At 41.6% G+C, this 23,333-nt stretch overlaps 1 protein-coding gene across 1 annotated transcript in view; it reads right to left on the bottom strand.

Moving 5' to 3' along the window:
* LOC146323346 (partitioning defective 3 homolog B-like) overlaps positions 1 to 23,333 on the bottom strand; it is a 311,888-nt gene that overhangs the window by 24,075 nt on the left and 264,480 nt on the right. Inside the window, exon 23 of the mRNA XM_084725533.1 lies at positions 6,575 to 6,651. Within this exon, the coding sequence (XP_084581659.1) occupies positions 6,575 to 6,651 (77 nt within the window). The remainder of the gene's footprint in view (positions 1 to 6,574; positions 6,652 to 23,333) is intronic.

The following is a 23,333-nucleotide window of genomic DNA, read 5'->3' as shown; positions in this document are numbered from 1 at the left end:
TCAACAGGGGTCCTTTGTTTCCGTATAATAACACCACTGAGAGGAAGTGAGATGGAGGGGGGAGACGTACAGGAAAATGGTGAAATACAGAGAGAAGGTGAGATGTGGAGGACGGGGGGTGAAGAGGATGGAGAGGTAATTTCAAGAAAATGGCAGTGAGAGCAGACCTTGGGGGATTTGAAGTGAAAGGACATGCGCTGTTGCGTGTGTGTCCCCCCCAACTTTCCTTTTTCTATGTTGTCAATGTTCCCTTTTCCATGAAAACCGACCGTCTCTCAGCTCTTAAAATACTTTAAAAGAGTAAGAGAGTTAAGATTGCCATTTTCTGAATCTGAAGCGCAGGATGTATAGTACTGAATATATGAGCAGGTGAAGTACTGGATGTTCCAAAGGGCCACAAGCTGCTGATGGACTAAAATGCCCTGAAGAAAAATGCATTAAAGCAACTACAAGGAGTCTTTTAACAGGTTATGAAACAGTTGCAATTTAATACTGTGTGCCTCCATATGATCTACAAACGTTAACAAGACCATCCGTGAGAAGACGTCTGCCCCCGGGTCAGATTCTCTGTGAATCTAGATGAAAATATTTTTTTGTGTTTACATTTTCCCAGTCAAAGTTACAGTGAGCTGGTGCATCAGCAAGTTCAGAAGAAGCAGGAGGGAATTTGTATTTAGATCATTTTACTCTGTGAGATTATTTTACATGCAAAAGGATTTTGTTTCAGCATGCGTGTATTATAAAATGTATGGAAGACCGAAACTACCAAATTGAAAATAAAGAAATGTAAAAAGCAAATGAAAATACACAAACAAATTTGAGGAGCAAATGGAAATAGAAGAAACATAAAAAGTAAAAACATAAATAAATACATTTGCAGAAATTATTAGGAGGGGTATTTAAAGAGAAAATAACAGAAATTTTAAAAAATGAATTCATTAAAAAAAAAAAAATACATTAAATAACAAATAAAGTGATAAAAAAATGAATAAATCAATTTAAAAGAGGAAAACTAAATTTTAATTTAATTTCTTTAGTCTATTATTTCTTTTTTTTTAATCATTCTTAATTTTGACACCCTGATTAGTTTTATGGAGTAGCAAAATTTACAAGATAGCAGCAAGAGACTGGTCTTTATTTCATGCAGTGACATTTACTGACAGTTTACTTGCTAGTGTTTGTGCAGGAAACATCATCCAGTGCTGCGTCATGTTTTAATTTTAGAGCCATCACAATCTTGTCTCGCAGTGGTAGCGCTCACACACACACACACACACACACACACACACACACACACACACACACACACACACACACACACACACACACACACACACGTACCAAGTGCTCCAGTCAACTGACTTTGAGTCAAACGTACAGTACCTGACTAAGCAACCCCACAGCTATTTTTGGACTCACTTGGAATAATATAAACACACACACTCACAAATACATGCATGCACACACACACACACACACACACACACACACACACACACACACACACACACACACACACACACACACACACACACACAGACCCTCCCACACATACATACAGGTATACAGGCATGCAGACACTAGATACACACAGCCTCCTAGCTATTTCTGGGCCAGTGGCAAAATAATATGTTTTGATAAGGTCAACAGTCTGGATGCGGTTTCCAAACCTGAGCTCTTTCTCTGACTCTCCACATGCTGAAATATCTCTTGAGTTAATTGACAGCAAGGAGAGAAACATGCAGACAGAGATGCAGAGGCAGGGAGAAAGATAAATAAAGACAGAAGGAGAAAGAGACGAGTCCCTTTCAGACAGAAAATCTCTGAGAGAGAGGAACATTTCAGGGTTAATCTGTCTACTTAGTAACGGCTTTTTGGCTTTAAGATTGGTGTGTTCAGAGTGGAAAACTTATATCAACTCACTTCAAATATGAGAGGCTGTTATGGATACAAGCGCAGCGTTCACATTATTTGGCATCAGCCATGTGAGAAGATGCAACTCGAGGCATTAAATACACGTATCTCTGTCCGTCCAGGATTTCACAGGCTTGGAAGGTTTTGGAGGGATTGTTGCAAAGATTTCATGGTAACGTTTCTAAAAAATTGTGATGCGTGTTGCAATGTTTTAGGTGTTTGTGGGAGCAGGTGAAAAAAAGCTGCATATTGCACATTAAGGGACTGCTATGACTGGTGGAACTCACATTAAGCTACAATTATTGGTCAGACCTACAGAAATATACCAAGTGAGGTACCAGGGTGCTATACATACTGTATATGCATGTAAACACATACAGAAGCTTTTGGTCGCACCGAGTCAAACTGTACCGCACTGAATTGCATTTCTATTATCATTTTCAGCGTGCTGAGCCACACCCAAGATGGACCCACTCTGGAGTGGTGATAAAACGAGCCCGACCTGCCTCCATGTGGGCTGCAGTGACGTCTCACCAGCCGCGGCCAACCTGTGACGACCCTTCTCTCCCCCGTGAACAAGCAAATGTTATGTTACTCAGCTTGTGTGTGCAGGAAAGTAGAAAGGAAGATATTTCTTTAAGTCTTTATGGCTTCTAACAGAATCTTCATGTTTTGAAATGTAGTTTCTCTCTTGAGTCGTGGTTCGTACTTTCAGAAATTATTCTACTGTTTTGTATTCGCTTTCAGCTGTGTTGGAGTCGTGTTACTGCTGATGAAACCTCCGAATGAAAACATTTCCTGTTTGCGCTGCTTCATAATAAAAGCATTTAAATAATGAAACAACACAGGACTTTTATTGTGAGGAATTTAAGCAGTGTGTTTGTCCCAGAGACACATATGAACAGTTTATCTGCTGCTTTATAGCAGCTCGACTCGAGCCTCATCGAGCTCGTCTTCAGATAGGAGACACATCTTCAAGCTGGTAGCCCTGTTGTCATGGAAATGCAAACCCCTGCCGTGCTGGGCTGACGGGCCGAAGTCAAACCGAGCCGAGTCAGGCCAGCTCTGTGTAAGGGAAAGAGCCACAATTGGTCAATACCCCTGACTAAGGTTCTGGTTTAGGCCCCAGATACAGCAGCTGCCCACTGCTCCGAATACTAGGATGGGTGAAATGCAAAGACTGAATCTGACTGTATACTTGTACTTTGTATGGTTGTAAAGCCTAGGTGTAAAAATCCATCCTAAAAACAAATGATAAACTACTTTTGTTATGTCAACGTCTGTCTAACCTGTCACCTTTTTGTACAGAGAGCACTAATTAAAGGCTATTCCACTAATTTATTAAAAAAAAGTTTTGGCAACTTGACTTTTAAATCACACTTCAGCCATGTAGAAAATGTTTCAGAAGTGTAACCAGGTTGTAAGTAGGCAGACTGTCAGAGCGACTTTTATGGAAAAATCACTGGGGTCCTTTTCAAACACGAGGCCTACATGTAAAATTGGCACAGCATTTTTCGGATTACGGTGCATGTCTGAAAGTGGAAACAGAGACAGGGTGTACTGTATGTGAGTGTGTGTGCGTGTGTGTGCGTGTGTGTGTGTGAGTGTGTGTGTGTCCAATTTCCCAAGGCTTTTCAGATACCACAGCCAGACCTCAAAACTATCATCACTGTTCTCGCTCCCATCTGCCAAAGTCATCACCCACACACAGACACTCTCCCCTCTCTCTCTCACCAACACACACACACACACACACACACACACACACACACACACACACGAAAGAGGTGTGAAATAGCCATCCCTCACCATTTTAACAGGGGTGGGAACCTGGCTATAAACTTTCTAACGTTCTTAACTTCTGTCTTTCCACTTGCTGACTTCCTCACACTCTCTCTCACACACAAACAAACATTTGTTGTCGGCTTGTTAGTCTGCTGAGGTGTCGGTTCTTAGAAGCAAAATAAAACGAGGTGAGAAGAAGCTAGTAACAACATTTTTTCTGTTAAAGTTTACACTTCTATTTTCACTTGAATGCATCTTATTTTTAGGTACAGTAAGGGTTTACTGTACGGTGATATCAGCCGTGTTAAGGGGCTTTATTTAATCACATTACCGCAGTGCTATTCATCTTTGGAAAATAATGGAGAGAAAAATAAAAAAAATAAGGAACCGTGGAGGAGAGGAGGAGGAATCAAGAGAGGGGGGTGTGGGAGAAAGTAAAATATGGAGATGTAAAGATAGTGAAAGAGTGAAGAGAGAAGAGGGAATTAAAGCCGAGGCTGTGAAAGTGGAAAGGTTGCAAATGAAAAATGAGATGCTGAAAGACCAGCAGTGACTGATGACGGTTGGAAATATAGTACGTCTTCGACCGTGTTTCACATTAAGATGTTTAAATGGTTGGTGAACAGCTGTGGTTTCATGCACAAATTTCAAACAACCTTTTGAACAGCTCCGGTCATCCTGGACATGAATATTTATCTGGTTGCATCAGAAAACAGATCATGAGAAACAAATGGGGGAAAAAAACATCCTTCAGAGACTTCATTAATACGCTCAGGAAGCTGTTATTGTTTTTGTGTTGGCTAATGTTAGTGATATTTCATGCTGTCCAGGGAGGAAAACCACAAAATGCACTGGGCAATGTGCGAACGCACGCTGCACAGAGACGGTCGACCGTCAAGTCTGACTAGAGGTGTCAGAGCTCCTGTCTGAATAAGTAGGAAACAACTGGGAAATGGTTAGACTGACTAAACAAGCTGGAAAAATAAAAGAAATTCACAAGCAATAATTATTACAACATAAGAAATATCATGTTCAAAGCAAAATGCATCCCGCTTAGAATTAAGTTGTTTTGAAAATTTAGCCAGCTTTCACTAAGCAGTCGCTTAAAGGGTCAGATTCTTACTTTGTTCCTTTATTTCTATTAGAAAGAAAGTAGAACTGGTAGATTCTGCTGCAGACGGAAAGTAGTTCCTACATGAAGCTGCTCACAGCAGGGTCTGTGGATTATCTTGAGTAACTTGATCATGGTTTCTGGAAAGTGACATCGCTGTTGAGCTTTTTAAAATATATGTTTTGGTGCTTTAAGCACCTCATGCTGAGCGCCATTATACTGGAGAGAAAGCAGACATCTCTGCAGCTGATATCTTGATTTTGGGGTGAACTGTCCCTTTAAATCTCTGTACTGACCTGACCCATCAGGAGACGATCAATGAATCTTTTCTTTAAGTATTCACACAAGGAGGTTTATTTATTGAGAAATATGAATTTCAAAAGTTTTTTGGTGCAGGGATACTCAACTTGCAAACAAACATTAATAATAACTTCTTTGTCCTTTAATTTCAAATTAAATTACATTAAATTAAATAATTAACTAAATTAATTTGGTGCAAGGATTGACCATAAATCAGATACTTCCCTGCATTAACTGCAACTGCATTTTAATATTAGTTGAAAGAGTTTATACAACATTTAAACAGAAGTAGAACCTCTTCCATCATGCAATCGTGCAAATGTTGGAATGACTCATTGAAAACTGCTCCTACCAGGGACACACTGAACAGCATATTTAAGCTCAGCTCCTCCTCAGGTAATAGTCGTTCTCCTGTGCACTTTGCACAGCCTGAAAGGCCCTCACGCAAAGATTAGCCTTCTTCACTACTTATAGTTTAATTAATCAAATACAAAACTTTCATATCTGCCCCCACAAAAACAGTGGGTCACCCAGCACCCTGTCACGGGCCAGATTTGGCCTGCAGGCCGCAAGCTGAGTATCACTCACTATCTCTCTCTCCTGTTCTAAGTGTGTAAGAGAACCTCAGACACAAAACTCACAAAAAGGCAAAGATATAGATGTAAATATAAATGGCTCATTCTAAGGTAACAAAAACACAATGTTTCTTATCTTCAGGTGATTATACACTAATGAAAACATATCTATGAATATTATATTTAATTTATGCCATATTCTTTGAGTAAACCCCCCTAAAACTTACACACTTGACCTTTAAAATCATGTAATCGTGGTTTTGTGAAGGGTGCAAAGACATGCACTGAGAACGAACAGTGTATAGTGACATCAGCTCATGTTACTGATCTGAAAAGCAGAGAACAAACCCATGACGAGTTCCTTATCCTCTAATAATGTATGCAATATTTCTGATAGAGTGAAATTCTTGAAATTGTGTTGCTAGTTCTTCCACAACCTAAAAAAAGACTGTTGCCAAAATGGAAACATTACACTGAAATCTGCTGCCTCTGTAGTTCAATACAACACACAAACACCAAACTATGACAGCTGAGGTTGTAAGGTTTAAAAAAACAAAAAAGAAAATAAAACACCAGAGAATTCGCTCATGACAACTTTGACAACTACTGATTGTGCATGAGCCAAAGTACATTTAGGTGGGGGAGCAGATTGTGAAGTTGAGGATCAGTTTTCAGCCCCAGTCTGAGTGTGTGTTCCCCAGGGAGGGTGTAAGGTGAGTTCCCTGGCTGAGACTGAGGCCTCCAGAGACGCTCGCAAAGACACACAGACGACACAGATTTAATTAGAGGCTTCAAAGTGAAAAGGGGGGAAGAGAAGAAAAAAGAGCAAAGAACAGTGACATTTACTTGTTGGACCTGCTCGTACAAGGAGAAGCACAAGAAGGGGTACCTTGGTAAGGAGGCGTACTGACGCTCCACCTCTTCATACCGTGGTGCCAACCGATGATCTGTCCCCCTGCCCGGCATCTGGAAAAGAGAGACGATTGCTTAGTCAGTCACTCCAGGATTTTACATGCATTTTTTGGGGGGAATTGTCACAGTATAAAATGCCTGATTTCACAGCAGCTTTTCTATAAAAATGTAATGCATGTTGCAGTGATTTTTAGGGAGTTTTTTTGTTTTTATTATACACCACCCTACATGGTGGCATAAACATGCAGATATACAAATTATACACATGAAAAAAGAGAAAATTGCAGTTTGTGGTTGCAGATGTCAATCTTCACTGACTCTCCACATGCTGAAATATCTCTTGAGTTAATTGACAGCAAGGAGAGAAACATGCAGACAGAGATGCAGAGGCAGGGAGAAAGATAAATAAAGACAGAAGGAGAAAGAGATGAGTCCCTTTTTAGACAGAAAATCTCAGAGAGAGGAGAACATTTCAGGGTTAATCTGTCTACTTAGTAACGGCTTTTTGGCTTTAAGATTGGTGTGTTCAGAGTGGAAAACTTATATCAACTCACTTTGAGTTGAGGGGCTGTTATGGATACAAGCGCAGCGTTCACATTATTTGGCATCAGCTACATGAGAGTTTGTGACACAAGGCTTTACATACATGTATCTCTGTCCGTCCAGGATTTCACAGGCTTTTTTGGATTGTTGCAGCCAAAAATGCCAGATTTTCATGGCAACTTTTCAAAAAAAAAAGTGATGCATGTTCCTATGTTCTTATGTAATTGTTAATGAAGAGGTGCACCTTGGGGGGTATTCCACAAGGAAGCAAAATCATTTTGGAGTTCAGGCTCAGTCAAAACAGCCCAAAATTATAAAACATTAAAGTGCACAGATTGTTGGTAATTGTCAAACCTTGTGTTCTTTTTGTGTTTGTGACAAAATAAAGCAACAAAAATTCAAAAAAACAATAAAACCCAAAACACTGAGTCAGTTTAACTGAGACATGCATGTCTGACGCTTGATGTTTGCATAGGGGACTGCTATGATTGGTGGAGCTCACAGGAAGCTGTGATGAACTGTCAAAATTGTGGAAAAGTTGCGGTGATCAGACAAATCTGCAAAGTCGTGCAGAATTCCGGGGGGGTTGGTTGAATTTGCATTAATTGTTGCCATCGCAACGTCGCACCTTCATGAAGCAACTGGATCATCTATGATGCTGTCAAAACAGCAAACACAAAATGACAAAATACAGAGGTGCACAGAGCACCGAGACATGTTGATAACAATGACAAACCTTGATTGGAGGAACTTGCAGGAAGCTATGATGATTGGACAAAGTTGCAAGGTAATGCAGGATTCACTGTGATTGGTTGAATGTGTGTAAACTGTTGTGAACATCACAACTTACCCTACACTGCCTAAATTATATACTTCCCTGCCTCAAGTACTAATAAACTGCAAAACTGTGAGTTTAAGCACATGCAGTGTGCACCCATAAGCCCCTCGCTCTCCTCGTACGTGTGTCTGTGAGTGTGTTTCTGTGTGTGTTTGTGACACAGGGCTAATTTAGGACTGACAAAGGCTAGTTATTAGGTTATTAGGGATTTAGAGTTTCGGTCTTCCGAGGTTTTTTGGAGGGGTGGGGTGGACAGGGTCTCCATCCTAGATTAGGTTACTTCAAAACAGGATGGAGTCATCTTGCTCACACACACACACACACACACACACACACACACACACACACACACACACACACACACACACACACACACACAGAGTCAAGTCTCATCTCCATCTTGTGAAAAAAAAAAGATTAAGTCAAGCTGCTGACAGTTCAATCTCTCCTGCTTCCTCTCCTGCTCCTCATCTCACTGCTTCTCTCACCCTCACATCTCGTTTTTTCCTCTTCCTCCACTTATTCCCATTCCTCTCTTTTTTCCCCATACACACACACACACACACACACACACACACACACACACACACAGACACACACACACACACACACACACACACACACACACACACACACACACACACACACACACACACAGAGTCCCTCTCTCAGAGATTATCCCGGGCTATTCAGCAGGGAGATTCCAGCTGCCGCGGCGCTCCTTAAAGAAGCCGACTAAACCCCCTAAACGTCAACAGGCTCCATTAACACACACACAAGTACAAACACACTCATGCAGACACACTAAATAACGTAAATGAAACTCATTTTAACATAATGTGGGGTGAGAGGGTGAGATATGATTCAGGTGATTGAGCCTCGTGGCTTCCATACGCTGCATTATAAAGTCCCTTCAGGGTCTGTGTGATGCTGACTCTCTGAAAATAGCCCATCAAATGTCGCCTCTCACGCTGTTGCCACTGCAAAATGGTGTTTTTGTTGATGATGCACACTTCTGCCAGATGAAATTGCATAACTCATAACTATTTATTCAAGTACACTGTTATGCTTATGACAACAGGACACAACTGTATGTCATCTGCCGGGGCAGCAGGGGTGGCAAACTCAATTTCATGCCGGGCCACATTAACATTATGGTTCCCCTCAAAGGGCCAGTTGTGAATATGAGAAGGTATCTACTGGCTATCATATTAAATAACTGCCTCTTCATTTGATTATTATTGGTTTTAGTAATAACCCATGATTAATAACTAGCTCTGAAAGATGATGTGAAGTGATGCCAAGCAGACACTCAAGTGTAGAACTACTGTACAATCAGGACACATTTGTTCTCATGTTTTCAGCGAATACTCGTTAAAAAATGCACCTCTAAAAAACATTTAGACATTTGGGCAATTTCTAAAATAAAAAAATAAAAAATAGATGATGACTGAATTTTCATTTTTGGGTGAACTTCTAAGGTTAGTAAAACTGTCTTGTGTCAAAGTGTCGCTATTAATTTTATTTCTTTGGCGCCGTCGCTGCCTCGTTACAAAGAAGACAAACCGCCTTGTCTCTATTTAAGACAAACGTACTGGCTTTCCCATTGCTCAGTAAAGTGCCTTCCTTTCTCTGCGTCAGCCTCTTTTCCTGAACATTCTGCTAGGCTTCTATTCTAGAGGGCCACTGTTAGAAACAGCTATATGATACTGAGACACTACCTGGTGCATGCCGACATCTAACACCTGGATGCCTTCAGTGCGCAAGTAAGAAAATCTGGATGCATTATGGGATATGTAGGGCCACATAAAAATAGGTGTCGGGCTGGATTTGGCACAAGGGCCTTGAGTTTGACTCATGTGGTACACGGTATAGAAAGTACATCGGCATGAATCATGCCTGTGGTATGTCCTATCATCTGCACATCTTGGATCCACGATGTCCTATAAACGCAGGGTGGATCTTGTTCCCTCACGGTGGAAGGAAGAGTAAAAGAGCTCCATTAAATGTGAGACAGAATGGAGGGAGGTTGAAGCGTTTGCGGGTGTCCCAAGTGGTGAAGACAAAAGGTTGAAGGTTTTATAGAAAAAAATAGGTTCTTCTCCTCTCCTCGACTCAAGGTAGTAAGAGAAAAGCAAGAGGTCTCCATGTTTGAGAGGCTGAAAACAGCCTTTTCTGACATTTCTGCATTAAAAATCGCCTAATCAGGCAAGTGGCAAAGAGTTGCTAGATGAGGAGTTGCTAGATTTACTGGCCTGACATTTACTCACACCGGGCAAGTGTGCAATCCTTATTATTGAGCCCTGACCATACGTGCTTCAAATTACAAGGTCCTGTAAATGTAAGGTGTTTACCTTGTTCCTACATAGTGAAGGAAAGAGTCAAAGAGTGGCATTAAATCCTAAAACTAATGGAAGCAGGTTGAAGTGTACGTGTGTGTCCCAGGTGGTGAAGACAAAAGGTTGAAGGCTTTATAGGAAAACTAGATTCTTCTTCTCTCCTCGACTCGGGGTAATACTGTCAGTGCGAAAGGAGCTGAGAATTAGATATTACAGACCACAGTTCTTTCTTCTCTCTCTGCATTCCAGGGAATGATGCCAGGAGGCACATAAAACAGATTTGCTGGTCCTGCTTTCTTTTGAACACCTGTCTTTATAGCTTCAATATCTCAGGTAGAGAGAGCGAGAGCGGGATATTAGGTGGGAATAGAGAGGTGGAGCGAAAGAATGAAAAGGCATTAGATGGAAAAGAAGGGAGGAAAGAGGGATGGAGTGAATGAGAAGTAAATGAGTTAGAGAGAGCGGGTGAGGGAGATATAGAGAGGAGGAGAGGGATATTATGAAGCCATTGAGAAGTGGCAGGCGGAGAGAAGGGATGAGAGGTGAATTATAAAACAAGGGAGTGAATGGGGTGAAGACGAGGACGGCGGAGCAGAGGGGTGAGAGGGACATGAGCGACACGATTTAAACAAGACGTTAAAGGAGGGAGAGAGAGAGATAGCTTTGGAGGCGGGCGTGAGAGATGAGCGGGAGAGTGACTGCAACATCCGGCGGAGACTGACTGAGAGATGGGAGAGATGAGTAAGGAGGTGAGGAGACAGCAGAGAGTCATGAATGGAGGAGGGAGGAGAAAATGAATGAAAGAGGGAGGCAGGTGTCAGATGGAAGAAGGAAAAGAGAGACTTTGGATAGAACTGTTCCTATGAAGACATAAAATTTTAAAGGAGCTATATTTAACAACTGCACATCCAAAAATGAGTACCGCAGTCCAAATAGTCAGTTGGAGCCATAGATGATACATTAAATAGGTTGACATCGCATTTTAAATACAGTCTACTGTTGAAGCAAAAAGCCTCCCCCTGCGTTCTCCTCCCCACTGGTGGGGATTCATGGCGGTGATATGTGGGATTAACTTAAAATAAACTAGAGTTCATGGTATTGGTCTTTGGTTCATTGTATTTTTGGAGAACAGTTGGGTTCTATGGCACAGAGGACAAAGATACATCAGGCTTTGGCTAGGATCAGTTTACTGTTGGTTTTGGACTTTTCGTGGGATTTGTGGGCAATAAGGAGAAATATAAAATATTGCCAGTCTTGTCCTTTAAAAGGCAGTGGATCATGAACCTGTAAGGTGCCCTCGTACAGACAGACAGACAGAGTGAGTGAGTATGTTGTTTGGTGCTCTTCTGCTCAAGTGTGCATGTCTTTGTGTGTCTCCATACACATGGATTAGGAGGAGGAGATTACTGTGTGATGCCACAGACTGAGCAAACACAAACAGATGAGTGTGTAGTGAATGTGCATGTTCGTGTATGAAGTGAGGGAGTGTATAGAAAGTAAACAAATATCTCACACAGTGGTATGTAGAGAGGGTGTTGGAAGAATGTTAAGTATCACTTGATATGAGTTTGTTCATGAAGGACACTTACTGTTGATTCAGTAACACTGTGTGTGTATACAGATCTGAGTAATTGATACAGCTATGGTACAGTTCTGCAGCAAAATCAGTTTGAACATGAACTGGAGAGTTTTTCATTCACAAGAAACCGAGGCTGCACACTCACACACACACACACACACACACACACACACACACACACACACACACACACACACACACACATACACACACATATATCTGTGTCATGGCATTCGTAGAAGGGTTATCATAGGCAGTTGGACTTTGGGTTTGGGTTCTGGAAGGCATTTCACCTCTCATCCAAGAGATGGACGCACCAGAAAGCCGAAACCTCAACTCATGTCTGTGCAGGACAGTAGAGAGATCATCTACTTTTGATGCTTTGAACTGAATCTCCGTGGTTTGAAGTTAAGTCTCTCTCCTCCGTCCCTTTTCATATTAAGTTGCTGCCAATGAAAACAAAAAGTTTCCTGCTTTTGCTGTTTCATAATAAACGTTTTTAAATAACAAAATACCAGGGACACTTTTATTGTGAAGAATTTATAGGAAATGAAATGTGATGGAATGCATATTTCATCATTTATCAGACTCAGATAATTTCTATCACACACAATATATAATTTATATTGTTTATAGTATACTATCATTGTGTTTTTTTTGCCAGACTTGCTTGAAGAGAATGGAAAAAATAGAAAAGATGCCGAAACTATTGCTGCAGCCGGCCATGCAGCTCTGTGTCCAGGAGCGGCGCTTCTGCAGGCAGTGTTTCTCTGCCGTAAGTCTCCACAGAAAGATGCCTCTAGCTGCAAATTTGACAAAATCCAAAAACAACTCAGGCAGAGCTAAAAGAATCGGTTGGTTAGTGAGCAGAGGGACTTGTTGACTATAGCTGCCTGTATTGGCCTGTCTGTAGCTGCGTGCAAGTGTGTGTGTTAGAGACAGAGACAAAGATGTTAGCAGACACTCAGCATTCACAACTGTGACAGCAGCACAGTGCAGGGCAAACAGTATGACAGCTGAGCGTGCGTGGGACAGACTGCACACGCCTTCTTTCTTTCCCGTCATGCACACACAGAGTCACACACATATACCTGTACAAGGCACGAGCACAAAATCCATCTCCCCCAAAACATGCAATCTTTTTCTTTCAAGTGCAGATACTGTACACATACACATACACAGTCTCTCTCTCTCTCCCCAGGCACACACACAGACACACACACTTAAACACACTCCCTCTCGCTCGCAGAGGGCCGTGGCAGGAGTGTAGCGCACTGGTTGGGGTAATGGTCTAGTGAAAAACCATTTCACGGCATAGCGAGCAGAGGAGAGGCAGAGAGGAGAGCGCGGAAATCAAGCAGAAGAGACTGATACTGAGGGGAGAGGGAGTGCACACACACACACACACACACACACACACACACACACACACACACACACACACACACACACACACACACACACACAGAAGTGACGCTCACAAACACACACTCATGCAGGCACACACACTGTAAGAGGGGCTCATCTCTCTCCTTTCAACAGACCCTTCAATTTACCCATAAAACAGACCACACCATCACTTTCTACACTGACACACACACACACACACACACACACACACACACACACACACACTTTCTCCTACTATCTTACAGTTGTTTTTCTCTCTTGGCCACACACACACACACACACACACACACACACACGATGGTTCAAACATCCTATCCCTCCTCGAGCTGTTTTAAGGATTTCTGAGGGATTCTGATCGACATCGAGTATTCGGGAGACGAGCCTACTTAGCTCAAATGTGAAGTGTCTCTTTCCTTCTTCAACTCTTTTTGTGCTCTTCTTCAACACTTCTTCTTCATCATCTCCCTCCTCCTCTTAAAGCCAGCTCCCCTCTCATCCGCTCTCCCTCATCCTCTCCATGTCCACACCTCGTCTTTTCCCTTCATTAAGCAGCTCTCCTTAAGTGAAATAAAGGGTTCCTGTGAGTACTCTTAAACCCTCCCACTAACCTTCAGTCTTACTTAAGATCTTTATTTTCTCCTCCATCCTTTAATCTGTTGTCCTGCCCAAGCTTTGGGAGTAACAAATTACATGTAACTATATTCCACTGCAAAAAAGACATAATCAGATTACAGTAACTTTAGCTGTGAAAACAGTCATCAAACACTCAACATCTAATTTAAAGAAATGTTTACAGCAACAACCAAATGTTACGTTAGCTACACAGACAAACAGCTAATGTTAGTGACAAAGACTAACTGCTCACATAAGCTGCAAAGACCAACAACTAATTTTAACTGCAAAGACCAACTGCTAACGTTAGCTACACGGACCGAAAGCTAATGTAAGCTACCCTGACTAACTGCTCATGCTAGCTACACAGACCAAGTACAAATGTTAGCTACACAGACCAACAGCTAATGTAAACTACACAGACCAGCTGATGACATTAGCTGCACAGACCGACTGCTCACATTAGCTACACAGGACAACTGTTAGTTACACCGAAAAACAGCTAATGTTAGCTACAAAGACCAGCCTTGAATGTTAGCCACACAGACCAACATCTAATGTCAGCCTTACAGAACAACTGCTAACATTAGCTACACAGACATCAGTCATTAATACTACAGTGACTATTGAAAACTATGAAGCTGTGTGTCTGGGAGGGTGTGAGGTGTGTGTGGGTAACAACAGATGTAACCCCTAGAATACTGAACAAAGTAAGCCTGTATTTAAATGTGCTTGATTAATGTAAATGTGTGTTCAAGCATAACAAAGGAAGGAATGGCACCAGACCAAACAAACAAATCTAAGGTAATCTAAAAGTAATCAAGTTACTTTAATACTGTAAAACCTGGTTTATGTTACTGACTACATTTTTAGATAAGTAATTAGAAAAAATTATTAAAGTGACCCTCCTAACCCTTCTACTTTCCATGCACCCATCTATCACCTATCCCTGATATTACAACTTCATCTCCGTGCTCTTTCCCATTTACTTCATCCATCACCCTCATCCCATCCTCTATTGTCCTACACGAACCCACCCCATCCTAAAATCAATGATGACAAAGAGGAACAGGGTAATTTCTATCAGTCCCTTCTGCTCCCTTTCAGTGCTCTCCTCCTTCCTGAACCCCCTGCTGTCTTCCCTCTTGTCTTCTGTACAACTGGTGAAGGTGGTGGGGGTGGGGTGGTGGGGGTCCCTCTGTATCAATCCCCTACCTTCCTCCTGCCATACGTTTCTTTTACTCTCAGTCCATCTGTCTTTTCCTCGCTCCCAATGTCCTTTTCTCCTTCCTTGAATCGATGGAGAAAGATTCTGCTCCCTTTCTATCATCCCTCCATCGTGCCCCCCCCCCCACCGCACCCTGCCTCCCACCCATGTAGAAATCGATGAATAAGGGAAGGCTGGTTCTAATCCGTATCAGTCATATCGTTCTGCACAGCCAGCACTTTGGGCTGACTCAATTAAAACACAGCTCTGAAGAGGCTACGATTTCTGTGTGTGTGTGTGTGTGTGTGTGTTTGTGTGTGTGTGTGTTTGTGTGTGTGTGTGTAGAATCTGCTGCCTGTGATACACCTAATGCCTAAAATCTGTGCCTTGTGTTTGGAGGAGGGCCACCTGAGGAAGCTTATCTGTGACTGCAAACAGCAGAAAACAATGAGTAACCATTCTAGTGGTACACTGTATAAACATATATTCCCTGACATACGTGTAGATTAACCTATGTGAGAAATACATATGCTGAAGTTTTTTACGAATTGATCCCTCTGGGCACGGCTGTGTCGTGTTTCGTCTGCACCATGTTGCCGGAGTTGATCGTGGCAACACAATGCTTATGATTCCATCAGAGGCACTGCAGTGCATCCCAAAAAGCGTCTCTCTGCTCTGCTCAGCCTCAAATATGCGCCTGTTTGAGTCTATTTTTGACAGATGTCGAGTCAATCTGCACAGAGCAGATCGAATGGACAGGAATTCAGGCACAGAAACAGCATATTTATAATTTTCGATGTTGCCCTCTTAGCCATGGTAGTGGCACAAAAATCAAAGACAGGAAATGAACATTTTAAATAATGAATACCAGACATAGTACATTTTTAAAGGACATTTTAGTGACGGGAATCTTGCATCAATCATGGGGTTCTGGACACCCAGAGACATCCCCTATTTTTGACACCATGCTACAGGATCTCACATGTAAAACAATTCAAACCACGATGAAGTTAAACTAATCAACTACAACATTAAAGCCTTGTGCCTCGCGCTGGTTCATCGAAACATGGACTTGACCAGACCTCTAAAAGTGTCCTGTGATATCTGACACCAAGATGTTAGCAGCAGATCCTTTAAATCCTGTAAGTTGCGAGGTGGGGCCGCCATGGATCACACGTCCCACTGATACTTGATTAGATCGAGACCCTGGAGGCGAAGTCAGCACCTTGCCAACACCAGGCCACCTTCTTCCGTTGCTCCATGATTCAGCGCTAATGCTCACATTCGGTGCTTTTCACTGCGGACAGAGGTCAGTGTGGTCATTCTGACCGCTCTTCTGCACGATCCAACAAGAATGATGAGCCTCATGTGCGACACTGAACCTTGAGCACCCATAATCCTGTCACTGGTTTCCCAATTCTCCTTCCTTGGACCACTTTTGGTGGGTACTAACAGCCACATGACCTGCTCTTTTAGAGATGCTCTGATCCAGACGTCTAGACATCACAATTTAGCCCTTGTCAAAGTGGCTCAGATCCTTAAGCTGGTCCATTTTTCCTGCTTTCAACACGTCAACTTTAAGAACTGAATGTTCACTTGCTGACTAATATCTCTACCCTCATGACAAGACCTCTGCATTCTTCCTTCTTAACCTGTTTGGATGCGGTGGTGAGCAGTCCATAACAAGCTAGAGTTATTACACAGTGTGGTGCACGGGGGAAATCAAACCTAGAACTGCTTTACATTAGACAAATAAACACAACTGTAAATTGAGTCTAACGGCTCCTGAACAATATGCCTAATTTAAACTTTCAGCTTCTGGCCCTAAAGTTGAGCAAATTCAAAAGAGTTTGCAGCTCTTTTCCCTTATTTCTTTGGGCTTTCTGAACTTCTACATTTTTACAATATCATGTGCATTTTACAACAGCAGTGGTGCCCCTGGTGAGTTGTAAAATTATAAAAGTGGCTCTGTATATGTCTGACCTTAAAAAATTAAGTATGCAGAGACAAATCTCATTCCCTGATGTAATGAGAAATAACCAAGTTTTTATTCCCTTAAAACCCACTGCAGTTACACATAGCCAATATTACTCAGTCTTAAGAATATTTTAACATAATACATTTTTTTTTTTTTCAGGAAAAAGCCTTCCAGCTGTCATTCTGGTTTGTTACGTGGAGTAAGAACTGCTCTGGGTTTTCAGAAAATTACAACAACACCTGGCTGTGTGTTATTAGTTGGATTTTGTCACCGGTTGATATTGAAGGCCATTCTTTGTGATTACTTCACCCCAGGCAGGCTCTTAATATTTCAAGAGTATGGAGAAAAATTTAAATACACACATACACACACAAAGGAAATCCTTGCACACACAATCACATCTCACAGTCTTGCGCATCCACATTCTATTGATAGATGAATGCACTTATGTTAATCAAAACTGATATAAGTAATATGTTATATTTAGTGCCTCGTGAGGGAGAAGAACAAATTACACCTGTCTCCTGTGTGTGAAGCAAGTTATGTTCCAGCTTTCTAAATGGCACACATCAGGAAGAAATCTTAACACAGGCCTTTTTTCTTTTTATTGCTACCAGATGTCAATTTGTAAATTCTTCTCCTTCATTTCCTCTCTGAAGTTACATCGAGTTTGGCTTTTACCCCTCATGAACTCCAGGCCCCGTGCAATGAGTTGTGATGCCATCCACTCAAGAAGACGTGGCAAAACAAGCTAATTCACCCTGTTCTTCCTCACACACTCCATCTTTTCTTCCCCCTACCGCTTGCCAACCGTACATACTTCCTCCCGTTCATTCATCCCTGCTCTCCATCACAGCATCCCAGTCGTTATTTATTCTTCCATTTGTAACTCTGCATCCATTCATTTACTACTATATACCATCCCTCCGTCCGTCCCTCCGTCCGTCTGTCCGTCCGTCCGTCCATCCATTCATTCTAGAGGAGGAAGTAATTGCAGCTGCTGGTGAAAAGCCATCCATTTTCTCAGGCTAATTACTACTCTCTCTTAACAAAGTAGCACTAAAGGAAAGAGAGTACACTCGCAAGAACATGCGTTTTCACATTCACACACAAGTTCACCTCTCTGTACACACACAGCTATTCTAATGAGGCCTTTCTGTAGTTCTTCACTCTTCTAATGAGTCTGTACTGACCACACAAGTGACAGTCGCTCTACCAAAATCAACTGTTCATCATGCACCTGCATCATAAGTTAGCAGCTAGCATAAAACACTGAACCAGAAACTTTCTTCTGTGACTTAACCCTTTTACAGATTTCCAGTATTTTTTTACAGGAGAGTTTGGTACATTTTTAGGTATGCACAATAAATATCAGGGCTGGTAAACTGTCAGCAGATAATGATAATGTTATATTGTTATTTATTATTCCAGTAAATAAATTATAGCTGATAAATATATGTTATAATAATATCTGATTTGAGAAATTATATCAAAGCATTTAATATTAATTCTTAGGTGAAATCCTCTTCAAAAGCCAAAGTGTATTTGTGAAGTTTTTTTTGTGCACATACTGGAAAAAAATAACATTTGAAGAATCAGAACCGTTCTTTGTTTTTGTTGTAATAATGATGTCAGTTAGATTAGACTCAGTCAGAGCGAATGTTAAATCATCCATGCTGCGGCTGCAAAATAGTGCCGAGGGGGAATTTGTTTGGGGGAAGATTTGCACGTCGGGAGGTGAGCTCCAGAATTAAAGTGACTCTATCACTGAAACAGAAAAGGTAACAGATGTTGGCTTGTATATGTTTGTACCATTAGCGTTCCAGGTGATAATTTGCCTTTTTTCTGCATGTAGATTGCAACTAGGTGGTTGTTCTGTTGTTTCCTGGGGACTTTGAAAACATAGACAGAGGACACCATGATGCTGCTTGAATCAAGCGATCAATGACCCCCGCAGTGTGCATCCGGTGAGTCAGACCACGTTTGGACAAACCCCTGGTTCCCCCGTGTCCAGTCTTTATGCTAAGCTACCGTCCCATCCAACACTCTGCCTGGAAGCATTTGAGTATTTAAGTATTCCTTTAAAAGGGAAACATAAAACTAAATATAAAGTATATCCATGTATTACATGAGTAAGATATCTTTTCTTTTCTTTTGTTTGCTTTAGAACAAAATACACTGGACTGTTATTTACCTGGTTGTAGCATTGTGATCTCTCTTTGAGCAAAAAATATATATGTCTACTGTAAGTGGGTGGTGTTCCTGTGTGTGTGTGTGTGTGTGTGTTTACAAAACACAGTCGAAGCTGTGGGCCGGGGAGTGAAGTTTCAAAACCAGAAATCTCAGCACCTGGCAAAGTAATCGCTGAGTCATTGCTATTGATCACCCACCCCGTGAAACCTCTGCAGACATACACCATTTTGGTCACTTTGTACCACTGGGCTGTTAAATCTCAGTCGGCCCTGCAGAGACTGACAGCCACAAGAGTGAAGGTGAGAGACGGCACACGCGAACGTCTCTAAACTGTACGACAGGCAGATAAAGATAGAGGGAGAATAAAATAATCATGGGAAAATTTGCTTATTTGTTTACAACACCAAAGAGGCACAAAGCATCTTTATTCACAAACCTCCTCCTACTGAAATGTCAGCGAAGCACTAGAATAAAGGGCTAAGAATTAAGACTGGTGCACAGTTAAATGTCACAGCGCTGTTGAGCCTCTCATACAATTAAGACCACAGAAGGTCAATTTTCCCCAAAGCACGCAGCTTAGAGCGTCTCACATGAATACAGCGATTAATGCTACTTAATGCACAGCATATCCTGTTTATTTAGCGTAGGTTTGTGAGGAAGTGGAAGTGGCTGCATATTAGGTTTGTGTGTGTGTGTGTGTGTTTGTATGCATATCAGTGTGTAGAGCTATCAATCAAATTAATTCCTTTTCTTAAAAATGGCATTTAAAAGTTATCAGGCAAGTGGCATCCCAACAAACTTGCAGCAAACAGAAACAGACACGCTGACACGTACACACAGGAGGGCAATGCATGAAATGTACTGCGTGTAATTTCTGCCACTAGGGGTCTCTTAATCAAAACAGTAACAAAAGACCAAGCAGCAACCTTTGGGACTGAGGAATGAAGCCAATGCAGAAGTGCCAAAAACAGTTCCTTGAATGGCCACCTGAGGCTCCAAAAGCCAGTTGATCTGTATAATAAGATCCCCATAATAAAATGCCTAAATTTAGAGCAGAAATAAAAAACTTTACAGCCTGATACAAAAAATATTTTTAGCCTCTGTAGCTACTTTCATCATTCATGACGTCTGTGAAGGGGTGAATTTTTATACTCACCCATCTAAATTACATAAAGGCATTAAGTCATGCATAATTAATGGTGTGCCTGCTTTTCCTGTTCATATTGTACATCGATGCTGTTTCCTTTAAACTTTAAGTCTAGACTGTACAAGTTTTTTTTATGGCTTTATGTTGTCAATAGAGCAGGTACATAGAAAAAACTGTCAAATGCTAACAGCTTAGCATCAGGCTAAGGATTTATTTAATTTATTTAAGTCCCTGCCAAATCATTTGACTTTTCAGACACTGTTGATTTGTACAACACTGTAATTTGTCAGTTTAAGAACCAGTGTGTAGATTTAGTGACATCTAGCAGACTGCAAACACCTCACTTCACCCTCCCCTTCCAAGCGTAGTGACAATGAAACTTGCAAAATAGAGCAAGTGTTTGTCGGGCCTTTGTAGAAATAGTGGTGGCTCAACCAAAAAAATAAAAAATAAAGCCAATGAGGGAAAAACCGCTGTTCCTCAAATTAGCCATTTAAGGTTGATCCCTATAGGCCCCCGTATTAAAAAGCAGAGATTAACACGTTTAAAGTCTGGCACAAGAAAAAGGTTTTGGTCTCTATGGCTAATTTCATTGATCATGACAACTGTACGGGGGGTGGACTTTTATATAACTCACCACTTTCAATTATATCGAGTTATGCATAATTAAGACCGTTACCAGTTTGAGTCACAGCTAGGTAGCCACTGTACTTGGCCTCACCTCCACCTCACCCAGGAGTTAAGTGGAGTCAGGCACTGACAAGATGGCGACGGCCTGATCCATGACACTGAGAGCTTCACAATGGTTCTTCAGAAACCTTTGGGAGACGTCACAGAGACTGTGTCCACTCTATACAAAACAACAAAAAAACTTTGAAGATGTCGTTGAGTATCACTGGATCATGTGGGTTGTTTTCTTCATTGTCAAACAACCACCACTGTTGATTCAAATCTATCTGCTGTAAATCTGATTAGGATGAGATAATGTAATAATCAGCATCAGTTTTATTCATGTTCACCGACATCTATCTTCACTCTGTGAGGCAGTACTGTTCTCCTGTAAACACATTTTAGTGTGATGTTAACTGTAATTTGATAAAGTTTTCAAACCAGGTCACCATCGTCATTGTTTCCCTCTTGAAAATGGACCGAGCTGGCATGTGCCGCCCAGTGCTACACCACACATTTTGTTGCTATGATTGGTTGTGGGTCATGGTTCGTTGCTCTAATTGGTTGTCGGTCTATCACTTGGCAGAGCCATTTTGGTCTGCACCCGTTGATAATGCACCTTGAATGAACTAAGAGATTCTAGTATAATGGTGGCAGGATACAAACACACTGAACTAAATGAGAAAAAGAAGAAAAACAAACCAATCAGGTGTGGGGAATAACTTTTTGTCTCGAAATGTGAATTGAGTCCACATAATGTGAATATGTTCTGATATTTTTGTCACCTCAACTAGATTAACACACATGCACAGCTACAGTGCGCACACACATTCGCACACACACACACACACACATACACACACAATGACAAAAAAAAAATCAGATCCTGAGCAGTGAAATAGGAGCTGTTGCTGTGCACTTTTTCAGTTCAAAACGCAGCTATAAGCGAGTGTATATTTTATATATACTTATATATTTTAGGAAGAGAGAGTGAGGGAAGTGAGGGATAGAAATAAAAGAGAGAGAAGAGGGGAAACGGCAAGTGTGGTGGATATGGGGAGATGGGGATAAATAAATGATAGTAAGAAGGAAGGTAAGGCGATAGCAGAGAGGATAGGATTAGTCTCTGCTGCAAAGCCTTTGGAGAAATACACACACACACACACACACACACACACACACACACACACACACACACACACACACACACACAATATTCAGCTGTGCGTACACATCCATGCATGCAGTGACACAGACACATATTATACATGCAGTAAAATATAAAAATAAAAGACTGAAGTTACACAAAATAATGCCTACATTTAAAACCAACCAAACAACACACACACACACACACACACACACACACACACACACACACACACACACACAGATTTATCCAGTCCTTAGTGTTCTTAACAGTTAAGCTTGTCCTTGAAAGTGCAAGGTGTGGAGTTGATAAGGGGACAGAGAGACAGAAAAAGAGTGTCAGGGGTGACGGTATATATATAGAGGGACAGAGAGAAGGATGAGGAGAAGAAGGGGAGCTGGAAAAGTGAAGGAATATAATTTGGTTTCCTCTAAGCCCCCTCCCTGCCACCCAGATAGTATATCCCTCTACCTCCACCCCCCCACACTCTCTATCTGAGTCGCTACCCCAAAACTTCCCGACTTAAAAAAGTTCCCCTTTGAGGATTAAGGGGGAACAAAGAAAGGTGAATTCCAAGGAAGACTGAGAGAGTGGAAGAGAGGAGCGCGGGGGAGTCAAAAGAGTGAGGGGTTAAAGGGGAGACAATTCACCTGACAGAGACGTACAGATGATGGGAGAGAGGACGGAGACAGCAAAGATGGGAGCGGAGTAAATTTCTGCCATTTTTATAATGTCAGCGTCTTAGGTAGGAAAATCTGCTGGGTCTTTTTTTATTTGTGGATCCTCGTATTTTTTTTATTTATTTCTCTATGATATCTCAGGAGCAGGACTTAGCATAAGAGTATATGCACAAAAGAGCAGCACAGACACCTTTCCACTGTGTGCGTGCATGTGTGTGTGCGTGTGTGTGTGCGTACAAAATCTGAATATGAGTCTGAAAGTACACATTTTTTTCCTGTGTGAGTGTGTGTGATTGCGTGACAGTGGGAGCAGGTGGCTACAGTGGCAGGTTAGATGGAGCTGTAATAGGATGAAAGTGACACTTTCTCTTTCTGGCTCCCTCACACACAC

The sequence above is a fragment of the Lutjanus erythropterus genome, chromosome 8 (genome assembly GCF_056507025.1).
Source record: "Lutjanus erythropterus isolate fLutEry1 chromosome 8, fLutEry1.hap2, whole genome shotgun sequence".
NCBI lineage: Eukaryota > Metazoa > Chordata > Actinopteri > Lutjaniformes > Lutjanidae > Lutjanus > Lutjanus erythropterus.
The sequence above is the reverse complement of the archived record's forward strand: the minus strand, read 5'-3'. Positions and strand labels throughout refer to the sequence as shown.